Source organism: Heptranchias perlo, chromosome 38 (genome assembly GCF_035084215.1).
Source record: "Heptranchias perlo isolate sHepPer1 chromosome 38, sHepPer1.hap1, whole genome shotgun sequence".
Taxonomy (NCBI): domain Eukaryota; kingdom Metazoa; phylum Chordata; class Chondrichthyes; order Hexanchiformes; family Hexanchidae; genus Heptranchias; species Heptranchias perlo.
This window is the reverse complement of record NC_090362.1, coordinates 13460514-13485458: the sequence shown is the minus strand read 5'-3', so window position 1 is coordinate 13485458 and position 24945 is coordinate 13460514. Positions and strand designations below refer to the sequence as shown.

Sequence of the window (24945 nt, the reverse complement as noted above, 5' to 3'; positions counted from 1 at the left end):
CAGGTATTAGGTCCACAAACCCACAGCATTTTATGTCTGGTACTATGCAGCAGTCTAGTGTGCGTAGTCCAAAAAGACCTCAATCCAATCACTCACACTTAACACCAATACAAGTGCATAATTTCCAACGATTGCAGACTAATCATGAACATTATAGATAGGATAACAAAGCAACAACAGCAAATTCTCTGCTGTGGTTTCAACTGTTGCTATGTGGAATACGACAGATGGTTTGCAAACTCGAGAGATTAGATATTCTAACTGAAAGAACTTTGTTTATTACATAGCACTGCAAGTTTAAAAACAAGCTCAAACCAATGGTCAGAATACTGACCTCATATTTCAGTGTCCAATGCTAACATTTACAGCTTTTTTTTTTAAAAGTCACCCAAAAGATTTTCTCCCATCTTGTCCTTGCTGGGGTAGAGCTCCATGGTGTCAGCTGCCCTCCAGTACCAGAGAGTGGCCATTCTTCACATCTGAGCTTATAACAGTGATTGTCTACACAATACTGTGGTGAGGTATATCTCACCCAACATGTACGCACTTCAGGAGGCACTGGATAGTGATCAGCCACAGGAGGCCTATTTGATTTCATCCTGCCCCCTTTTCCTAGCCTGGAACACTGAAACCAATTGTGCTTCCCACCATTGCCCTGGCTGAGATTGGCAAACTCAGCCTTGACCAGTGGTGAACCTGGTACCTTCTGGACTCCGTACCACATATGACATTTATTAGATTTCACAAAAAATGTTTTTAAAAAAAAGTCTAAGAGTCCAACATGTTAACTTCCTAATTGCTAGCAGGAAAATGTGAACAATTTGTAAAGTCCAATAGCCTTCAGGTCAAAACAGAGACAGAGGTTTCTAGATGCACAGAGAGAGCTAGTGTAGTACAAATATGAAAGCTCATTTGGTCAGTCCATCTCACCTACACATTCTGCCCATGGGAGTTAGTTCTCGATTTGAATATTTCACTCAAAATGTTTAAAACTACCACTGCCCCATGACTTTGCATAAAGAGGTACAGGACAAGCTTTCAGCAAATCAGAACAATTAATTCAATGGGGAAGGAAAATAGGGAGAGTATTTTGATTCAAAGTACTTCATTTTATATAAAAATATTGTTTTTAAAAAGCCAATTTTAACATTGAGCATAGCAGTGATGTCTGAGCTACAGCACAACAGAACCAGATATCCTTTACCAATGAAAAGTAATTGCAGATCCCCTAGCATTTGAAGAGAAAGGCCAGGCAAACATTCCAGGTATAGGCTTTTCATCAACAGGTCCTGCAGCAGACAGTGTATTTCCAGAATTTTCTGGTTATGCTGCACTACTGGATTACAAAAATAGACTGTTAGACATCCTTTATTGCTCTTGTAACCTATCTGCAATTGTGAATGTGATTTGAATTTTTTTGGATTTACTCAAGATAAATGCTGATTTTACATCTTAATTTGTAGTACACTCAGCAACCCTGACAAATTTCATACATTAAGATTATTCAGTTCATTTAAAAAGCTTGATTTTTTTGACCTTGAGATACATCAGGTCAGGGTTCCCTCTCTGCTAGTTTGCCTATCACCACCAGCAGGAAGCAGCTTTGCATGTCCCACAGGAGCTCCATTAAAACAAGATGCGTGTGGTGCTTCCCTACACTGCCCAACTCCCAGAGCAGCTCTGGAGCAAGCCTGGAGTCACGGACTCTGTTTCCCATGAAGTCACCTCTGGGACGCAACAGACGACTCCCTGGTGACGTCTAGAGATTCATCAGACCAAATCTGATAGGGCTCCAAAGTTAGAAAAAGGACAAAAGGTTTATCTACATACATCTTTTTTCAACATAAAATGGGAGATTAATCTCCTTCCCCTTTAACCCAACTCAAGCTTATTAAAATCTGCTCTCAGATTAGAGATTCTTCACTCCTAGATTGAATGAATGCAGTACCTTCAGTCATGAACAGACTCAAGCAGACATAGGAAGAACACTGTCTAGACGTACCAAAAACAAAGAATCTTCTCAATAGAAGATAAATGGTGCCAGACCAGATATTACACTATTTGGTAGCAACTGATTAAACAAAGTCTCTATAGCACACTATGAAGTTATGGTTAGTGTTTTAAGGTTCCTCTCACCACCTATATAACTATTTTACAGTATATATGTAAAACATTAATTGAAAGAGAGAATGCTAATACAAGAATAAATAAGTGAAAATGCAAAAACAGTGCAAAACTTCATGATTAGCTTAAGAATATTTACACAATTTAAATGTGGAGAAATTAAAATATTTAAAACTAGGTACGATCAACTAAAAGGACCATAAAAGCTGTAAGATGTGAAAAAAAGCAACCAGTGAACCAGAGCTAGGTTATGACATTTACAACAAGTTAGATGTCAATGCAGAATATTCATACACTGAATTAATCTTCAAGGTCTCCATTGTTTTACAAACCAAAAAAAAATATTTAAATTCAATTTGCTGCTTTTTAGTTGACACAACTAGCTGACTATTTTATGGTTCCATTTTTGCCAACAGTGATGCAAGAGAAGGCTGAACTTAATGCATACAGAAAACAGTTGCCTGCTACTATATAGAGATAGCTTTCCTAAGTTCTTGGAGGTTTCATTAGTTTAGCATTCCATACAAACACACTATTATTTTCCTAATTCAATGACTGCCACTAAAGTGGTTTGGGCTTTCCTCATAGCATGAACCTGGGAATTAGGGCAGCTTAGATTCCTTTGAAGTCTCAAGATAATTGATTAGAATGATCAAAAATTGATGTGATTTTTAAAAAAAAGTTGCCAACCAATTTCACATACTACAGACCAAATATTAGCATTTAAAACTGGACTCGGATGGGACAGTTTTGTGGATCAATATGCTACTCTAATTGAGCCCTGAAAACTTGATTGTTTATCCTTCTCCTTTGCCAAATGGTTCTGCAGAAAGTGACTGCCAGAAACTTATGTATTTAATTTCAATAGTATTGCACTGGTATGGGATATTCAACAGGGTGATTCATTTGAATTTCTCCACATTAAAACACATCTAAAAACACTGCCTGAATGTACTTTTAAACCTATGATCACCAATTCCCCATTTCGACAATGACATTTTTATGCAGGTTGTACAGCTTTCCAATACCTCTGTGCTCATCGGTGGTATTTTTCACATAAAAACTGTAATTTACAGGTTAACATAATATATATCCTAATGCCAGCTCTATTGCAACATGTATACAGTATACACAGACTTCATTTTGTGCACATGCAATGTGTGTCTCTCCAGCTCAATGCTGAGCATCCAGCTCCCCATCGGTATCTTGGTGCTGATTCAGATTTGGATGTTGGTGGTTGTCGAGTTGAGAATTCGTGACCGACAGTCAAACTTGGAAGCTTTTGAAAGTTCTCGCTGGAAAAGAAGGAAAATAAAAACACAAGTGAGGTTGGAAGAACATCTGTTCTAGAACAATATGCGCAAAAGGACATTAGGCAAATTTCACAGTTTCTTACAGGCACCATTCATCAAGCAACTTTTCAAAAAAAAGACACTCGAAACTTTTCCCCATATTTGAGCAAAGACAATTCAGAGTTTAGATAGAGAGGCATTTGGATAGAATGCATGTCATGCATTAGTTTGAGAGGTTAATAAAAGTGATAAATGAGAATGAGGTGTGAGATACTAATACTTCTTGACCAGGAAAGTAGTGAATGCCATGACCCAAGAACACACGGCAGTATGTCTCATTAGGAACAGCTTTGTTTACAGTGTAGGTCAGATTCTAAGCGTGCTCTAGCACTGAGCATGTGTGCCAACACAGTTACAAGCATGAAGAAATAATTAAGTGCTTTGTTCAAATAGTAACAAAAAAACCCCCAAAAAGTTAGGCTCCCATAATGTCAATTAATTACCTATAACTGCTGAAGCAATTGAAAGGTTGGGAACACTGAACACTACAATATTTTCAATATTGCAGCACATCAAAATACAGTGAGAGTGATCAGAGATTAGAGTGAAAAGCTGGATATATTGGAACATCAGGTCAATGACAAATGTAGGATAATTGTACACAGATTTTTCCCTGACCATAAAGGTCTTAAAACCTTAATTTTGCCAGTAGGGAAGGGACTCAGTGATCACTGCAAAAATCTTTACACTTGACAAAAGGGGTATTATTTTCCCAGGAAGAAACATGATTAATTATTTTTTTCCATATTGTAGTCATTACTGATAACAGCTTTAAAAACATGTGAACCCAAAGTTGCAAACTCCACATTTGTTTAACTAAAATTCAAATGGGGGAACTAAAGGGATTTCAATTATAATTCTAATACTTTCCCCCCCTTCCCTTACCCAACAATCCTTTTGTAATTTCAGGAGAGGCAGAAGCAATGTACAGGATCAAAGACCATTACTGTCCATCTGGCTGGTCCCAGTGCCTGGAGGGGGTACAGCACAGATTCACCAGAATGATACCAGGGCTTAAAGGGTGAAATTATGAGGACAGGTCGCATAAACGTGGCTGGCATTTCCTTTAGTTTAGAAGTGATCTGATTGAGGTGTTTAAAACGATAAAAGATTTGATGAGTAGATACAGAGAAGCTATTTCTCCTGGTGGGGAGTTCCAGAACAGGGGGACATAATTTTAAAATTACAGCTAAGCCATACAGGAAGCACTTTTTCCACACGAAGGGTAGCAGAAAATGGAACTCACTCCCCCAAAAGGCTGGGGGTCATTTGAAATTTTCAAGATCGAGATTGACAGATTTTTATTAGGTAAGGGTATCAAGGGATGTGAATCAGATGGGTAAATGGAGTTGCTGTACAGATCAGCTATAATCTGATTAAATAGTGGGATAGGCTTGAGGGGCTAAATAGCCTACGCCTGTCCTCATGTTCAAGTGTGGGAATCCAGGCTGATTTTTCCTCCCTAACCCAGGGACATTGTTACCAACTACAGCACCCCTACTGCTGCCCTGACTGAGATCAGCTAATTCTAATCTTTCCGGTCAGTGACTCACTTCCTTAACCATTCTAATTACACAAGAGCTGTTTCAATTACATAGGTTGAGTGCTTCAGTTATATTTTAAGCAAGAGTCTTTTAGTTCCCCAATCATATTGTACAAGTCAAATCATTTGCTATAATGGATTCACAGAGGCAGTCCCTTGGCAATAATTCAGATGTGAAGCAAAGCAGAAAGAGGAGGAGAAACTGGATTTTAAGGTGCATCATTTACACCAATACTGTAAGCATATGATCCACACTGACCATTAAAGCAGCACCATCTACCAATCCCTGGGAGTAGTGTTTCCTAGTATAGAGTATTACAGCTGTACTGATCTACCAACCTTGTCAAACAGTGGTTTTGATTTGCTGATTTAATTGATATGAACAGTAAAATAAAACAACACTTGCTGACTTGACATGCTCAGCGCAAAGAGGAAGAGATGTTAAGCAGACAGACAATGTTGAAATGAAGCCATTAAAGTGATCTGCTAGTGTGCAGCTATAATTCCCCACACACATTACCAATCTCAGTTGGGGTAAAAGGCAGCACAAAAAAATACTGAATAGAAGTAAAGCATCACAGAGGGACAAATCGCTCGACTATTTCCTTGCATCCAGTCATACAGCATGAGACTGGAGAGCAGGTCATCTACCCACCATCAAGAATCCTCCTCATTTAGTTAAATGGAGTTTAGTTGCCATATGAAACAGAGTATTACCATAGAGAAAAAAATTCCAAGTGTATAGTTAGGAAAACTGCTTTTTCTACACAGTATCCCAGGTGATCCTTTCCCAAAAACCAGCACAAGAGTACAAACTTGAAGGAACTTGTAAAGGGACTGGCAATACAATAACTGATATACCCCAGCACACAAAATTTGCATATTAATTGTACACCGTTTTTATGCATGCATTTCCACTGGTATCAGTATTGTGTAACACTTGCCATTTTATAATCACTGATAAATTATTGAAATATATCATTCCATTGCAAAGGGGCGTGCGCCATCAGATGCAGTTTTCCCAGGATAAGGCAATGTAGACTCGAAAAAAATCTGCTTCTCAAAAGGATAAAAGTAACGTACGTATATTGCCCATGGTGGCTCCTGGCCATTGGTTGCACAGGACACCTCCGGGGGTAATGAAACTATGGGTTCCATTTATCTAAAACTCAACCATTATAGGAAGCGCATGTCAGAGGACCACAAAAGCACAGGGTACGGTGATACTGGTTAATTACTCCTGCAGTCTTGAAAGCATTAGTGTAAAGATAGCTACAGGGTAAGGCTGCTAAATGGTTAAAAGCAACGTGACTAAGCAGATATACAGCCCAACGGTACAAGTAAAACAGTTTTCATGCAAGCACGCCATAAACAATCAGCAATCTCAAGCAAGGAAACAAAATGGCAACACACAGTCAGGAACTATGAATTCTAACCCAATACCCAACCTCCCTAATTGGGAATACACCAAATTACAAGGGGAAAAGAGACCTGAAAAAAAAAATACACAATATACAAAACTTTCAATTACCTGCCCATTTCTAAAATTGGACGAGCAGTTAGAGAAGTAATTGTACACAGAATACTTCGTGCGTTAGTCTCATGGTATTAATGCTTCTAGTTGCAATTAAGAACGGAAGTGTTGCAGGTTGAGGAGAGGTACAATCCTCAGTTACTGAAGAACTACAAAAACCCAGTTTGGTAAACTTTTCTAATCACTTAGTGTACACACTTTGCAACTACAGGTATGAGATCAGGGCTGTGTAGTTAATGGCTTTAAGGCTCTAGTTTTCACAACATTGAGTTCAGAAATCCTCTATGGTGGGTTACCATACCGACCTGCAAATTGCTGTAGATTTGTGCAGACTCCTACAGTGGAGCTGAATCCATCTACAAACATAGAATAAAATAAGTTATCAGGACTCCCAGAGTAGCTGGTTATGGAAAGAACGGAGTATTTACTGTTTTTAGGGAAGAGTGCAAACTCCTTCTGCTCAAATTCCTACAACTCAATAAGTCAAGGCCATGCAAAACATTTTATGCTACCATCTGCAAACCGTTGGACACTTTTAAAATAAATCTAGTAAAAACAAACATTAACAGGTTTCCCAAGAACTGAAGACTGTGATTGATTTACTACACTATCAAATTGTTGGGCAGGGGTTTATCTCAAGTGGCAGCAGTAAATTTATACATTAAAAAAACATTTAACCTGCACTCCATGACACTATTTAAACAAATTGCACTTGGAGGCTGAACTGGAGTTCTGGGAAATGGAGACATGGCCCCAAACCTGCAGCCAAATGGACCAAAGAAAATTTTCCATCACTCTGACATGCTACAAATACATCAAGTATCATAGGCTGGATGACAACAATCCAGATCATTCCCCAGCCCCGAACTGGTAAGAATGGGGTCACAAGTTAATAGATGCTTAACAGTGACTGAATCCTTCACTTTATAGACAGGGCCCCGATATTTCCCTGACCCAGCTGAACCCTAGGAATTACTGGTAAATTATCTGGACTCCCAAACATTACATGCACACTATACCAACACTAATGTGCCACTTGATTCTCCTATGAAAATGGCAAACTGTGTGAATGCACAATTTTTTTTTAAAACTAAAAAAACCCCCGTTCAAAAAGACTGGCGTGGAAGAATTCACAAAGAATGCAGTCAAAATGTCAGGTCAGTCCACCTGCGCGAATATTTTTCTATTCCCCCCTCCCTTCCATGGTTTATTACACTAACAATTTGTACATGAAACAGTACACCATAGCTTCCCGATGAGACGGTTAGTAAAGGTAGTGTATAAATGTGCCATACAAATCAGTGTAGTCCCAGATCAATTTTCCAGCCTGTGAAAGAAAGGCTCGAGTGAAATAAGTATTTCACTGACCTTGAGGAACTTGGACTAGGAAGGGGTTCATATTCTGATCATGATTCTAGCTGGAAAGTGCATGTTTGTAGGTATTAGGCCCAGCTGTGATTGCCACCACCCCCCAGTGAATTGACTAACCTCCCTCGTCTCCTTTCCTGCAATTCAAAATGTACTTCATTGGCTGTGATGCACTTTAGGACATCCGGAGATTGTGAAAAGCACTATATAACTGAAAGTTTCTTTCTTCTTAACGGTGCTTCGCGATTTTAAAGATGTGAAATAAATATGAAAAAGAAACAATTGTACTGGACAGTACATGTCATCGTCCTTAATGTATGGGCTGGGTTACTGGCTCTGAATCATTGTTCAAGACTTTACTGGCTCAATCCTTTAATGTTCCCCATCCCCACAATATGCTGTGTGAGAAACTTTGCTCTACTTTCCAAGCCTGCACCTCCCCCATGGCCTCCAACACCAACTGTGTGCTGCCACAGCGATTGGTAGATGACTGCAAAAAATGAAATTACCGCAAACTCAGAATAAGTGGTGGCAACTGAATTTACGCTGAGATTATGCTGTGGGGTGGAGACGGCGGTGGACGCACCACTCATAGCTGTTGCATTTAGGTGAGAAATATTCTCTTTGTTCCTGTCAATCAGACCAAGGCGTGGGGGCTTTGTAGCTGAAGATCCTGGTGTGCGCATAGGTTGTCCTGGCTAAAAAGAGCAGGAAGAAAAGGGAGAATTAGACTGGAAACACTGAAGGCAACGGCATTAACGTCACAATTACTAGTGTAGCCACTAGTAAAGCATCATTTTTGGTATTGAAATGTTCATACGGCATTCACCTAAACTAACACCCAGTAGTACAATTATAAATGTCCTCCAATCTTGGGTTATGTCAGGAAAGGGTATTTTGAGCTGAAGAGAGTGAAGTACTGATGGGAGCAATTGGAGGTTGTGAAAGAGCTATCTTATGTCAAGGTATTCAATCAAAAAAAAAACACCGACAGTGTGAATCTCCTATACCATATTGCTACTGCTACACGAAATAAGTCCTATAACAAACTATGAAAAATGTACATAACTCTACACTCCACAAAGTGACAAGAGTTGTACTTCATACACAGTAAAATATGCACGTCTTAAACTGGGCAACATAAAAGGATCGGTGTCCTGAGTAAGGCTGCAAGATCCCCACACAATCTCTGCCTTTGTGGTGTATTGTGGCACATAACCAAACTTGAATTGGAAAACATTTTTGTACCAGTCAGACTGCATTAAAAAGATTTTACATAAATGCAAACAAAGATCAAAAGGCATTAATTCGAGGATAAGGTAGCCACACAATTTTAACCAGACATCGTCCAAGCAGATCGCCAGTAAGACTCCTCTGATGGTTCAGATGGCATGTAGCAGCAATACACACCTGGTCTGTGTAGAGTTAGCCAAGCATTTGGGGCACTAGAATTGACCTCAGTATCTTAGGTGAGGGAGGGAAAAGCCCGCCAGGGTTCGCTCCCCTAATTATAATTTTGCAATTCATCTGAAAGATGGGCAAGAACACAATCAGACTTGGCTATGACACCTTCCACAAACAACCAGCCAGCACTCATTGAATAGTTTTATACATGAAGGGCTATTTGGGCTACGTGCTGAAGGGTTGCTTATTCCCATGGAACTGTATCCCAGCAACAGTCAGCACCTTCAGGAGAGTGAGAGGAAATTGGGGGGGGGAAATAGTATTGTCATCAGGAACTTTTGGTAAAGACCAAGTAAAACATGAAAAAAAGGTTACTATTTGCAAAATGTCACCGCAGAGTCTTAACCTGAGGTAGAGATTAGCAGTGGTTACAAGTGACAATATACCTTCTGCAACGGACGTCAATCTTTTTAAAATTGATAGTATATATTCTTACAATAGGAGATATTGACTCCTATAATTGTAATCTTAACCATAAACAGACACCGGCTTGTATATTTGTGTAGAGAACAAAACAAAACATGCAGACTGGTGACTGACCTTGCGTCCAGATAGTGGGGGTCGGGAGATGGGTGAGTAACAGACGCTACCGCCAATAGCAGAGCGAAGGGTGCTGTTGGGGGTGGCACTGGAGATCGACATACCATTTAGCTAAGACAAAATCAGGAAAAAAGGAGGAAATATTAATGCAAGGATCTGTGGGGCAATAAGGACAACATGCACATCAAGCACAACTAGGTTTTAGTGGCAACATTGAATTCATATTTTAAAACACAACCGACGGTTAGATTTGTAGCTCAGCAGAAGCAATGTAGAATTAATAACCACAAACAGTGCTCTTATATAATCCATGCTATGCAACTTTACGATAAACATGCAGTAACACCTAACTTTCAATAACCACAACGCAGAAGAGTTCAAACGTAAATAGCATCAATCTCAACTACTGATGACGATGGATATTGCAAAGTAATATGAAGTGGTTTGCTCCTCAAACCCCATAGAATAGGTTCAATCAGAATCTCAAGCCCTTAAATGATATTACTGACTCAATCACAGGTATACTATGAGACAGATAGATACACATCTTTTACCAGCAGTCACCAAATTGTAGTCCATACCAAAGCAATCACTGACATAATCACCAAGAGACTTGTGGGAATAAGTCATGTCTCAATTTTGGAAATGACCATTAGTTACTCGTTGTGTGCACATTCAAAGCAAGAGTCAACGGTGCAGTGTACAACAGTTTTTAAAAGCACTTACCTTCCGTAATTTCCCTGGCGTATTCACTGCATTAAACTTTCGCTTGCCTGGAGTTTTGGGGGCACTGCCATACAGCATTTCCTCCTCAATCAGCCGGGTCTTCTTCAGTTGCTGCAGTACAGACAATATCCTGTTAATCTCCAATCATACATTTGCTGTCACTATATGATGTTTTTATACAATGATCATCTTTGGCTTCTGGGATAAGTGCGGTTAAGAGAGGCGAATGAGAGTCTGCTCCCTAAACGTCTGGTACCGTGGGAACAGATTCTCTCACCCCTGGAACCTGGTGTTCCACAGAAGATGGTGAAAGCCTTTTGGCCTTATTGTTGAGACTCCCAAATAAAATCAGTTTAACCAACCCAATGAACACATGCAAGACAACATTCATCATTAGGCAGTTAAATATATAGGCCTAGTGGCACAATAAATCAGTGTACCAAACACCTTGCTGTCAGTCCCATCCCAGACTTGCAATCTCAGCCAAACCATTTTTATTCTTCACAGGAGGGACACCTCTGTTCCTATGCAATCCCTCCCAAAGGTTGATTCAGAGGCAATACTGGCAGAGATATGTGAATGGATATATCAGCCTTCAGTCAGGCAACAGTCCATACCACATAATAATGTAACCAATATAAACAAAGTTAGATTAAAGCTTGACCTCACCCGTTCTTGTTTCTCCCGCTCTTTCTCTAATTTATGCAGCTCCCATTGCTCTGTCACATAATCCATGAAATTCTGTCCGTTAACCAGAAATTGGGAACAATGCTCCTGCTCCCAGGCATCAATCTGAGCTTTCAACTCTTCCTCCAGCTAAAATATACAGCAGTATGTCAGTACCCTTGCAGAAACAGTGTAAGGTTCCCATTCATAGATTTAAAGTTTTAAATATTGAACAAAGCCTCCCTCTGCCCCTCCACATACTGTTAACTGCCTTGGAATTTCAACTTCAGTGTGAAGTAATCTACTTTGGAAGAGAAACTGGAATATTTTCTAAATGGCAAGAGACTAGAAACTGTGGAAGAGCAAAGGGATTTAGTGTCCAGGTACACAAATCACAAACTAGTGCACAAGTACAAAAAGTAATCAAAAAGGCTAATGGAATATTGGCCTTCATCTCAAGCAGGCTGGAATAAAGGGGAGGAAGTTATGCTTCAATTGTAGAGAGCCTTGGTCATACCCCATCTGCAGTCCTGCGTTCAGCTCACCACGATGGATATACAAAAAAGCTATTTCTTCTGGGGCGGGATTCCAGAACAAGGTGGCATGATCTTAAAAGTTGGAGCTGGGCCATTCAAGAGTGAAATCAGGAAACACTTTCACCCAAAGAGTGGTGGAAATGTGTAATTCCCCAAAAAGGCTGCGGATGTTGAGTCAATTAAAAATTTCAAGACTGAGTTAAATAGATTTTTATTTGGTAAGGATATCAAGGGATATGGATCAACAGTGGGTAAATGGAGTTGAGGTACAGATCAGCCGTGATCTAATTAAATGGCGGAACAGGCTCAAGGGGCTGAATGGCCTACACTTGTTCCTATGTTTGGTATTAGCAGAAAAATGTGTCAAAATACTGAATACAATTGACTATCCTATTAAAACAGATGTAAACAATTTTACAACACCAAGTTATAGTCCAGCAATTTTATAAAACAATTTTGTAAAATTGTTTACAATTGTCAACCCCAGTCCATCACCGGCATCTCCACATCATTATTAAAAAACAGAACGAGTCTTACCTAGCAGAAAGGGCTAAAGATATCCTAATTTTACAATTTTGAATAACTGTTCGAAGCTACTTTACCCAATACCGCACCCTGTTTAAATAAAACCATGTAATCAGACAATTCTATTGTAAAGGATAGAACAGGGTACTTTCTAAATGGTAAAAAGTTAAAAACAGTGGATGTCCAAAGGGACTTCGGAGTTCAGGTACATAGATCATTGAAGTGTCATGAACAGGTGCAGAAAATAATCAAGAAGGCTAATGGAATGTTGGCCTTTATATCTAGAGGACTAGAGTACAAGGGGGCAGAAGTTATGCTGCAGCTATACAAAACCCTGGTTAGACCGCACCTGGAGTACTGTGAGCAGTCCTGGTCACCGCACCTTCGGAAGGACATATTGGCCTTGGAGGGAGTGCAGCGTAGGTTTACTAGAATGATACCCGGACTTCAAGGGTTAAGTTACAAGGAGAGATTACACAAATTGGGGTTGTATTCTCTTGAGTTTAGGAGGTTAAGGGGTGATCTGATCGAAGTTTATAAGATATTAAGGGGAACGGATAGGGTGGATAGAGAGAAACTATTTCCGCTGGTTGGGGATTTTAGGAGTAGGGGGCACAGTCTAAAAATTAGAGCCAGACCTTTCAGGAGCGAGATTAGAAAACATTTCTACACACAAAAGGGTGGTAGAAGTTTGGAACTCTCTTCCGCAAGCGGCAATTGATACTAGCTCAATTGCTAAATTTAAATGTGAGATCGATAGCTTTTTGGCAACCAAAGGTATTAAGGGATATGGGCCAAAGGCAGGTATATGGAGTTAGATCACAGATCAGCCATGATCTTATCAAATGGCGGAGCAGGCACAAGGGGCTGAATGGCCTACTCCTGTTCCTATGAACTCATTGGACAGGATAGAACAAATGGTCACTCCAGTACCATTACTGGAAATTCCACATGAACCGTGGCTTATATAAATCATATTCAACACACACAGTTTGCTCCACATACTTTAGGCAGCATTTTGTAAAGCTTTGTTCTCTGCTTCTCTTCTTTTAATAGGTTGCCCCCTCGGTTGGTGAATCGGTTTGGATCCGATGCTTTCTTCTGTAAGAAGAAATTTTAAAATGTTGTCACAGGTTTTCTTGATGTCTCCTTCAACCTGGTTAAGTGGGCAGTCCAACTCTGATTGCAAATGGCAGGCAGTGGTTTGAGCTGCCATAATCCTCCATCTTGTTGCCTGGTCAAGAACTCACTCCCAACAGTGGCAGGGATTTGAGTAACAGCAGTATCACAGTACAATCTGCTTAAGCACAATGAACTCAAGTATTAACAAAATCTGAGTGCTACTGCGTATAAAAAGTTTCTTGCTTCTCACCTCAAAACCTAGATAAAGCTTCCAATTCTCTTCCCACTTGCAGACACCCTCAAACAGCTCCTGGTGTGCTTGATAATACAGTTTCAATCGATCGAGCTCCAGGTTATGGAGTTGCAACACGTCCTCTGTGTAATCCTCTTTTGAAAGGAGGGTGAGGAAGAATTTTAACAAGATAAAAATTGAACAGTGAAATATCACACCAGTCTAAACTAAATTTTCATCAAAAGTGCTACTCTGTTGAATTTCAGTCATCTGAAATGGAAACAGAGTCAAATTCACCTCCATCCTTGCTTTACATTATCGAGTCAGCATAATATCCTCCACCTTCCCCCTTACTATCCACTGTTTTACGACATGTATTTCAGTTACTTTTCCAGCTGGGAATGGATGTGAAAATGCATTTATGCACATAACCCAATAACACAGGCCAGTGTCTCAACTGCCAATTGTGGCAAAGTTTAGAAACTGAACACTAAGCAGCTGTGAAAAATATTTCAATGATAACCTGGTATCTAAAGTCTTTGTTAGAGTATGGCTGAAATATGCATTAAGTGATGTGGACACCCCCAACAATTTCTCCAATCATGTGTTCACATCAACCGTTAAATTCATGAAAAAATCTATCCTCATTTCAGTTGGCTACAATTCCCCCTCCCCAAAAAAACCCTTTATAAATTGACCAAATAAAACAGGAACCAAATACAGTATAGATAAAGGACAACCAAAAGATTAGTTCCAGTCCTAATTTATGCAGTTAACTGAAATGTGGCAGTACCCATCTACTGTCAGCAGAGATACCACTGCTCCCACAGCTCATTGAGGTACCAGCAGAAATGAAACCAGGTTCTGTAGCATTCTACAGATATCAGGCCCATGCTCTGCCACGCTAGTAAAACTATTAAATGCCCATGTCACTCTGAACAAAATTAAAATTTAAACAAACCATTATAATATGGAGCAAATACTTGGCACTGTTCAGGGCTGAAGAAACATTTCTCCCAGTATGATGCCAGCTCTTGCCTGATTGTTTCAATCACGTTTTTCATGTTCTGTAGTTTCAGTACCTCTAGACGCTCCAACTCTGTCTGCAACTGAACCACAAAAAATACTGCTTATATCAACACAACAACCTCACTGATTGCTCCGTAACTTCTTACTCTACAAAATATGGATTGGAATCTAAAGATCCTTGTGAGTTTTCAACATTGGACAGAAGCAGTTAATATCTTCAGATCAATTTTCTTGGGCAAACCCACAAAATTAACTGGGAGGGCAGGGTGGTACGTTTACAAATATGCATGTGTTATCAAATAACTAGGAATGGGCTGCCACAATAGAATGAAGGGATGCATACTGACCAGGAGTTGCTTTTTGGTCTATCGTATTAGCTGATTTCAGCATGGGTGGCAGTTGGGGGGAGGGGGAGGGGAAAAGGGGGTAACAGTAAGCTTTAACCTTCATATGGGGGAAGGGCAGGGGAAAAAAAAAAAAGTAGTCTGAGCTTCCATTCCTGATCACTGTCCAGTGGGCCCTGCTGTAAAGTTTGTGTAGCTGTCAGGTAAGGTTCATCCATGCGAGCATCACAGTTGATAAAGAAGTGAAAGTTGCAAGGGTTTGAGATTACACTGCAAATATCAGCATGCAGATAACAGTGCAGCGAGGGAAACAGGGCATCTGGGACCTGAGTCAACAGGTCAGGGTGCCTCCTTAACCAATTAGATTGGGAAATTAACAGCAGAAGGACTAAGAAGGAAGGTGAATTCAATGTTAAATCAGGTTCAGAAAGAGAAATAAAGCAGCGAAAGATTGGATTAAGAGAGATAAAATAGATAAAGGAAAAATTTTTAAATTTGATATTTTCAAAATCTTCCCAAAAAATTCAAAATCTAGAGGAATGAGACCCCACATTTTTAAGAGTTAATTTTCAGTGCCAGAGGTTGATTGGCAGTAATTAACACTCACTGTTAAAAGGTGATTACATTGCTAATTACTAACCCTACATATATGCAGCAGGTTTACCTCGTATCTGTGCAGATATAGCAACTTCATGACATTCAATGCGTGTGTCAATGGTGAGGCAGACAGCGAGATGCCGTTTTCACGAAGCTAACAGGGGAGCGGTGCAATTCGGACAGCAAAGTTTGGATAGTCGCATTTAACCGCGCATCTGCTCCTCGCCTGAAGTTGCTGCACATTTACATGTAATTAACAGTGGGCACCATTAGCCTCATTGTTATTTTGACAGCAAATTCTGGCCCAATGTTCATTGTAATTTCAAGGCCAAACTATGCACTGACATATGTGTACACACACACACACTTACTGCCTGCCTTGTTTTAGCCCTGGAACCAACCATGTGTACAGCAAAAGCATCTCGTTCTTCATGGGAAATCTGCAGCCAGTCCCACAGATTAATTATTTGATTTTTCATCTCTGAGCACTTCACCTCATTCTGGGCTCTCTTCATCTCCAACTAAAGAGAAATGTGCATCACAATTAGATACTGGCATATTCCTACTAACCAGACACAAGGACACAAAATGGAGACCATTCATATCATAATGTACAAAAAAACTATTAACTACAACAGAGAACATCTAGGTTAAAAATGTTCTACACCAAAGTCTTATTTGCATCACTGCCAACAAGCTGAATGCAAACTTTTCTCTTGAGTTTTAAAAATGTTTTTGAATTTTGTGCTCAAAGAAGCGCTGGTCCAATGTGGAATGACCCAATCCAATGGATTGGGTATTTGGTTCCCCTCCATTTTGACCCAATGTGCCTAGATTTCAACATCAGAAGAAAAACTATTGCACCAGTGAGTCATTTACATTTCCCATACCAGCCACCTTGATGGTCTAAGAGATTGCCAATTCAATTTCAATGCCTGTTAATGCTGAATTAGGGAATGTTTGTATTTTGAGCCCACACCAGTTAAAATATGGTTAAGACTGCCCCAGTTTCAGTTCATGTAACACAGTTGGCCAGCAACAGATGACACTTTGATGCCATCGGTCAGAGCTGGATTCAAACCCAGATCCTGAGGCTGAAAGGACAAATGCAACCCACTCACTGGCTGTGACACATATATCCGATCCTCTAGCTTCTAAAGGTTGGGCATGCTTCAATGATATTCTTAAATTCTGGAAGTGGGCTTTAATGCCTTCGGACTCAGACTGCAATGCTACCAAATGAGCCAGGCTGACATGTTTGGGAATGGAAGGGGAATAAGTTTGCATATTGATTCAATATTTTCATCATTTTGAGCAGCTTCCAGTCATTAGTGATTGTCTTGCTTACTTGATGCAAATCAGCAGTCAAAATGACAAGTCATAAAACGATCCTACAACATTGATAAATGCAGATGTAAATTCAATTTCTTTGAAGCCGGCTAAGTTCTGCGCTTTTAAAAACAAAAAGGTCCACTAACTCACGTTGGTTCTACAGCCTTTCAATTAGATAAATGACGGACAGCAGCTGATCGAACAAGTTCCAGAATTTAAAAAAAAAGTGTGGCATTATGGAACTGCTTTGAGAGACAGTTAAAACACTGCAATTTTATCTCAAAGGCCATAAGCCTGGACACATAGGGCTCAAATCTCTCCAAATTTAAATTGAAATGGACGCACAGCACAAACATCATTTCAAGTTGAAGTAAACATTCAGGAAAACTGCTCAGGTGGGCAATCACAGCTTGCAACAAGTATACGACATTCATAAAGTGGGAGGTAACTTTCCAGTATCAGGCTGGGTGCAAATCAGGAGTGGTTTAATTTCACCAGCACATTCATCCTTTGTTTGCCTCGATAAAATTGCTGCCTTCTGCAAAATTGGGGAGAGAAGTTGAAAATCAATTTCAACATTTCCATGTATGCCTATCAATCAGCCTCAACTGCCCGGTTAGGTGGCCATAAAAGATCTAACAGCACTATTCAAAGAGGAGCAGAGAATTCTCCTGGTGTCCTGGCCAACATTTATTTCTAATCAACACATCCAAAAACAGAAACTGGTTATTTATCTCACTGCTGTCAGTGGGATGTTGCTGCCACATTCTTCTACAAAAAAAGTGACTATAGTTCAAAAGTGATTCATTGGCTGTGAAGCATTTTGAGATGTCCCGAGGATGTGAAAGGTGCTATATGGATGCAAGTTCTTTCCTGCTTCCATTTACACACCTGTTGAAGAAGCGTTTTCAGACCTAAAATGTTCTCATTAGACAGACAGAATGCATCCTCGTCCTCGCACACAACATCTCTCTCAAAGCTGGTGTCTGGCAGTTGATCGAGTTCGTCCATGCAAAGAATGATTTTTTTCTTTGTTTCAACAAACTCAGCCCTTCTGTGTTCCTAAAAGCAAAATAATATATCTATTAGGGAATTGTAAGGTTCAGATTTCCACATCTACAGTACATGAATATCACACTCAAGCTTAATTTCTACTATATAGGCAAATGATTTGTAGGTTAGGTCAAATAGCACTGCATTTAGTTATTTTGAGCTTACATCATTGAGAGAAGCAGGAAGCACACATCATAAATATAGGAGTAGGCCATTGAGCCCCTTGAGCCTGTTCCACCATTCATTCAATTAGATCATGGCTAATCTATACCTCAACCTCATTTAACCACCTATACTCCATATCCCTTTACATCCATGCCCAACAAAAAAAACTAGCGCACTCAGTCTTGAAAGCTTCAATTGACCCCCAGCATCCACAGCCTTTTTGGGGGCAGGGGAGTTGCAGATCACAGTAGCGTCACCTCATTAAGTGACCAACAGAATGTTTAAATTGTAGGCAGAAAGAGGGGAGAAAGGAGTCAAACATGACAACATTAAAGCTTAAACATGTAAACCAAACAAGTGAGATCACCTGAATTGCACAAGTCTGTTACCAGTTTCAAGTAACGAGAGAGTACGTGGACACTAAATATGCGAGTAGTTTTGTACATTAGTAAAATCTGTTGAATACAATTTTACAACAGACTTGGTACACTCTAGGATACCTCTGCTTTGAGATATTAAATTTCTCTTTACCTTCTCTGCATTAAGTGAAACAATATGGTGGCGAAATGCATCAAGCTGTTCAACACTGGGCACAGCGTCAGCATCAATGGAGTAGGTTGTTGTGCAGAGAATGTCACAAAGTTCCTCATCTTGTTCTTTAAGGCACTTTAATTTCAGCATTCTCTCTTTTTTCTCCTTCATGAGGACCTCCAATCGTGTCCGCAGATCTTTTTCCAGTTGCAGCATTGTGCAATCTTCTTCTGGCTGTCAGACACATGTTTAAACGGTTAACAAGGCTGAAAAATAATTTTTGAAATTTTTCTTTCTCCTTTCCCCCTCTCCAAAAAGAGGTGATTTGTGGTGAAATTTTACTCTTACCATACATACAGCCAAGTTGAGTTCCTGGCACACTGCATGCAGTTCCTTCTGGCACATATCGATGCTCTTTTTCAGCCGTTGCCTCAAATTTTCCTCCTCTGCAATCATCATATCTAATAGGCCCTGTGTGGAAATGAAGGGCGATAAATGCCAGTCATGTTTCCGTTATTCTGCATATTTGCTTGCCGTTTGTAAAAAAAAGTGTTTCAATCTGCCTTTGGAAAGATTGGAGAAGCACCATATGTGAACACGTATGAAAGACAATAGCCAGCTCGGATCACAAGGATGCCTTTGCTGCATGCTACTGGGTAACTCGATATTGGGCAGGTAAGGGCACACTCTGAAACTTAAGACACTTGGACCGTTTACGAAACTGACCAGCTCCGCTGTACCAAAGAGAATATCTAATGCAGATCCAAAACTTGTAACAATACCAGAACTGCTTAGGTGTGAACAGTTGATGAATGTACCCTAAGATGTTTCACTAAGTGCAAGTAGTTAATTCTGAAAATCATTTTTGCCACTTGCCTTGATATGCTTTTTAACAACTTCTGTTCTTTGCAACCGTTGATCTTCTGGAATCCCTATCTCTTCCCAGATATTCCGCAGATGGGAAAGTGCTCCATTGAGACATGTCACTGACTCTGTGGCCAGTGCATCACTGCAGAGAGGTGAAATGGTTAATTTCTGCAATGATAGCAAAATATCAGCACAATCTGCACACAAATGCCAAAAAATGAAGATGACTTTCAATTTCACTTGCCTCTCAATCCAAATCAGAAAATTCAGATCTTACAATGACCCTCATCAGAAAAACACACAAATATATAGATCCTATAACGGAACTGAATATCATATTGCTAAATATTATTTAATGCCAGAGTTCAGGTCAAAAAAGCAAGTACTTCTTTACTGACAGATGAGGTTCTACATGATTTCACTGACACTACTGTCATTGAGAGAAACTTCAAGCTCAGTTGATAGAGGACTCACTGGATACAATATATATCTACAAAGAAAAATTACTGAAATAATGGAAAAGTGCCAGGAGTTCAGTTGCAATTGTAGAAAACAATTTTTTTTGGCAAGATTAAAATGAAAATCAAAATGAGTCCTTTCGTTAATGCAGCTTTTTTTAAAAAAAAGTTGGTCACACGAGTTCGGGGCAGAGCGAGTTCGGACTGAAGGAGGTGACAGATGGAGAGGGTAAGGCCAAGAAAGGATTTGAACACAAGGATGAGAATTTTACGTTGGAGGTATTGGAGGACCGGAAACCAAAGTAACGACAGAAGTGATAGGCAAATGGGACTTGGTGCGGAATAGGATACAGGCAGCAAAATTTTGGATGTGCTGAAGTTTATGGAGGGTGATGAATGGGAAGCTGGCTAGATCATTCGAATAGCCGAGTCTGGAGGTGAGAAAGGCATGGATGAGAGTTACAGCTGAGCAGAGGCGGGTGATGTTAGGGGTGGAAGTGGTGGTCTTTGTGATTGAAAGGCCATGGGGTCAAAGCTTAGCTCAGGGTGGAATAGGATGCTGAGGTGGTGAACTATCTGGTTCAACTTGAGACAGTGGTGGGGAGGGGAGTAGAATTAGTGGCAAACATACAGAGTTTGTGGTGGGGGGTCAAAAGCAATGGCTTTGGTCTTCCCAACATTTAACAAGAGTAAATTCCAACTCATCCAAGACGTCTGGAAGCAGTCTGACAGCACAGTGGTGAGTTGAGTGTTGTCGGCGTGCACATGGAACCTGACCTCATGTCTTCAGATGATGTCACCGAGGGGTGGCATGTAGATGAGGAAGAGGAGGGAGCCAAGGACAGATCCTTGGGGGACTCCAGGGATAATGGTGCAGGGGTGGGAAGAGAAGCCATTGCTGGAAAAGCTCTGGCTACAAATCGATAGAGTGGAACCAAGCGAGGGCAGTCTCACTGAGCTGAATGGAGGAGAGGCATTGGAGGAGGATGGCCTGGTCGACTGCATCAAAAGCTACAGAGAGGTTGAGGAAGAAAAAAAATGTATAACGGTCACAGAGGATGTATTTGTGATTTTCATTGGTACAGTTTCAGTGCTATGGCAGGGACAGAAACCTGACTGGAGGTATTCAAACATGAATTTGCAGGAAAGATTGGCACAGATTTAGGAGGTGAGAAAATGTTCAAAGACTCAAGAGGAAAAAGAAATTGGGGACAGAGTGTCAGTTGCAAGGATAAAGGGGTCGAGGGTGTCCCCCAGGAAGGTGGTGATGACAGCTGTTTTGAAAGGGAGGGGGATAGTATCTGAGCTAGCATGGGCCCTGGGGTCAAGGGAGAAGGATTTGGGTCTCATTGACAAGATGAGCGTGGTGAGAGTATGAGGGAGATAGAAATTACCAGAAGGACATGGGATCAGGGATAGGGCTAGGAGGAAGGTTTTACCTGGTGAAAAAGGGGAAGGGGGACATTAAATAAACAATATTTTGATTTAAACTGATGTCCTGGTTGAAAATACAAAACTAGCTTGGTTGATATGTTATTTACTACAAATTGCAAGGAGCCCACAGATGTTTGATACATTGGGCATGATTCATATCTCCTCTGGCACTCTAGTTTAGAACTTTATTTCTTGTATAGTTATTGAATATGAATTCACAACCACAATCAATGCCCTAAAAAGGGTCATGTAGAAGAGTAGTAAAAGGGTCAATAAGAATTCAGAAGTTCCTATGGAAGCATTTTTTCTTACCACTGGTTATCATCGACAGACGTACAATTCTGATCCATTTTAATGCAGCTGGCACCAGTGCAACACTTGCATCCTTTATGGAGCAGTGCAGTCAGATAGCAAGAATTGCCTGGTAAACTGCCGCCACCCCCCCCCCCCCACCCCACCCAGCAAGCTTGCAGAAGTCTTGCACGTGAACACAGGTACTGAACCTGATTTTTGATTAGTTTAATACTGTTTCTAAAATTGCTATTGAACACATTCCTGAGGATTGCATGGCAGAACAGGTTAGCATACTTTCATCTGCAGGGCCAAAGATCAAATCCAGCTCAGACCAAAAGGATGAAATCTTGAGCAGTTCATAAGAGACACGAGTGCACATCACAAAGCCACACTTCAACTAACAAGTACATGGCTGGCGCAAGGAATGAAATTGTCACACTGCTTCAATAGAGGGATGGTGTGCAGGCAGGCTGAAACTAGTGGGGTGCCACAAGGATCGGTGCTTAGGTCTCAGCTACTTACAATCTATATTAATGACTTAGATGAAGGGACTGAGTGTACTGTATCTAAGTTTGCTGACCATACAAAGCGAGGTGGGAAAGTAAGCTGTGAGGAGGACACAGTGTGCAAAGGGATATAGACAGGTTAAGTGAGTGGGCAAGAAGGTGGCAGATGGAGTATAATGCGGGAAAATGTTAGGAAGAATAGAAAAGCAGAATATTTTTTAAATGGTGAGAAACTATTAAACGTTGATCAGAGAGATTTGGGTGTCCTCGTACAAGAAACACAGAAACAGAAGGCAAGGGGGTTGGAGTACAAGAGTAAGGAAGTCTTGCTACAATTGTACAGAGCTTTAGTGAGACCACACCTGGAGTAATGTGTACAGTTTTGGTCTCCTAACCCAAGGAAGTATATAGTTGCCTTAGAGGCAGTGCAACAAAGGTTCACTAGATTGATTCCTGGGATGAGAGGGTTGTCCTTTGAGGAGAGATGGAGTAGAATGGGCCTAAACTCTCTGGAGTTTAGAAGAATGAGGGGTGATCTCATTGAAACATATAGAATTCTGAGAGGGCTCGACAGGGTAGATGTGGAGAGGCTGTTTCCCCTAGCTGGAGTGTCTAGAACTAGGGGGTATAGTCGCAGGATATGGGGTGGATGATTTAAGACTGAGATGAGGAGGAATTTCTTCACTCAGAGGGTGGTGAATCTTTAGAATTCTCTACCCCAGATGGCTGTGGATACTGAGTCATTGAATATATTCAAGACTGAGATTGATAGATTTTTGGACTCTAAGGGAATCAAGGGTATGGGGATTGGGCAGGAAAGTGGAGTTGAAGATCAGCCATGATTTTATTAAATAGTGGAGCAGGCTCGAGGGGCCATATGGCCTACTCCTGCTCCTATTTCTTATGTCCTTAAATTGGGGCAGGTTAAAGAGCTTCATTTACAACTTAGGTCACAAATTATCACATCATTTTTGCAAAACTATGTATTTAAAGGATGCAGGAGAAATTTCATCAAAAAAACATTGCTGACCTCTATACCTACTTCAGAATGTAGAATGAAAAATATTCTACCATCTCTAAGCATTGAAAAATGAGAAATTAAAATTTTGAACAAATACATTTGAAGTAAAATAATGGCTATATCCAAAGCAATGTAGCATGACAGACCACAGGCTGAAGACAGTTAAAATGAGTCAATGCCTTGCTCTGGAGTTTAAAAAACTCCCTGCAAATGTCTGCCTAGGGAACACACCCAAAGTTTGTTCTTCAGTTACACAAAATGTTCTCTTGAACGTCTTATGGTTCTGTGGAATATGTCCCATTAATATTATGGGGTGGTGTTTTCCACTTGTGTTGCTGCCAATATTAAGTCTCAATTGCCAGCCAGCTCACTAACATAAAAACACTACTGCTGGCATTAAGCGCACTTTGAGGTGACTGACAGCTGAGGTTGCTATCACCAGCAGTAAGGAGAACCACTGTTTGAGGTGGCTCTCCATACCATCAGTGGAAGTGGCACTGCTTTATTTAACTTAGTGTCTTCACTAAAGCCAGGGTTGCACCTGATGACACTAAGATATAGCGCAACCATATTCTAAAGAAGTTCAATTTGATAAACCAAAATTTTGGTAGCACTGGCACTGTTAAAGAATCAGATTCACAAGCCCAAATTTCTCCAATCACAACTTCAATTTTAATCAGAAGCATGTTTTAAAAGTGTTAGTGCTTTGCCCCTCTCTGCCTTAACTGTGAAGGAAGTTTCCAGCTAGTCTGGTCTTAGTAACTTGTGCTCCACTCAGCAGCACAATTTAAAAATGCTGGGTGAATTAAACTACCTGTGAGCGGAACAAGTGCTGGCCAAATAATAGCAAACCACGTAGATGCAGCATACGTATTTCACTTGTGGAATTCCACTCCATTTTGAAACAAAACTTGCTTACTTAACCATAACATCAGTAGCATTTACTAACAATAACTTGCCTTTAACGTAGCAAAACATCCCAAGGCGCTAACAAACAAACACTATGCTTATTCTTTTGCTGAAGCAGGCATTTTTGTTGACAAACAACCCCAGTTGAGGCGAGGAAGGGGAGGCAGGCCAGGACAGGCGAGGCGAGGACAGGCCAGGACAGGCGAGGCAAGGACAGGCCAGGACAGGTGAGGCGAGGACAGGCCAGGTGAAACCCGCGCGTCCCTTTACTACCAGCTGAGATTTACAACATCAGCCTGACTACAAGGGCATTTCCTGACCGAGCTCCACCGGCCGAGGGTCGGGGTAGGTCCCGCCTGGCCAGTGCCCGCCGCTCTCCATCCTGCACCTGGGACGATGCCCGTGGGGGCCTGGCGGACTCCCCGAGCCCCCCACCTCGCTTACCTTTTCCTCACCATCCCGCAGCGCTGCTGGCTCCGCTCGTTCTCGTTTTCTGGCCGCTCCCGCAATGCCGCCGCTCGGTGTCTGTCCGCAGTCCCGGTTCCTCCCGCACTGCCGCCGCTCGGTGTCTGCCCGCAGTCCCGGTCCCTCCCGCACTGCCGCCGCTCGGTGTCTGCCCGCAGTCCCGGTCCCTCCCGCACTGCCGCCGCTCGGTGTCTGTCCACAGTCCCGG

The 24945-nt window shown here is 41.0% G+C and overlaps 1 protein-coding gene across 6 annotated transcripts; it reads right to left on the bottom strand.

Moving 5' to 3' along the window:
* Positions 1-255: 255 nt before the first annotated feature.
* prc1b (protein regulator of cytokinesis 1b) lies at positions 256-24812 on the bottom strand. Of its 6 annotated transcripts, XM_067973487.1 has the most exons (15): positions 24717-24812; positions 19660-19792; positions 19132-19254; positions 18784-19017; positions 17926-18096; positions 16074-16223; positions 14694-14841; positions 13751-13887; positions 13384-13479; positions 11321-11467; positions 10652-10762; positions 9926-10036; positions 8508-8619; positions 6855-6909; positions 256-3419 (listed from the first exon to the last, which is right to left on the bottom strand). In XM_067973487.1, exons 1-15 carry the CDS (start codon positions 24728-24730, stop codon positions 3263-3265), a joined length of 1899 nt encoding a protein of 632 aa, XP_067829588.1. In that variant the 5' UTR covers positions 24731-24812; the 3' UTR covers positions 256-3262. The 6 variants fall into 6 exon arrangements, with proteins under 6 accessions (XP_067829588.1, XP_067829587.1, XP_067829583.1 ...); XM_067973486.1 differs by lacking the exon at positions 6855-6909 and having other exon boundaries at positions 3265-3419; positions 8431-8619; XM_067973484.1 differs by lacking the exons at positions 19660-19792; positions 24717-24812 and having other exon boundaries at positions 3357-3419; positions 6859-6909; positions 8431-8619; positions 19132-19246.
* Positions 24813-24945: the final 133 nt, after the last annotated feature.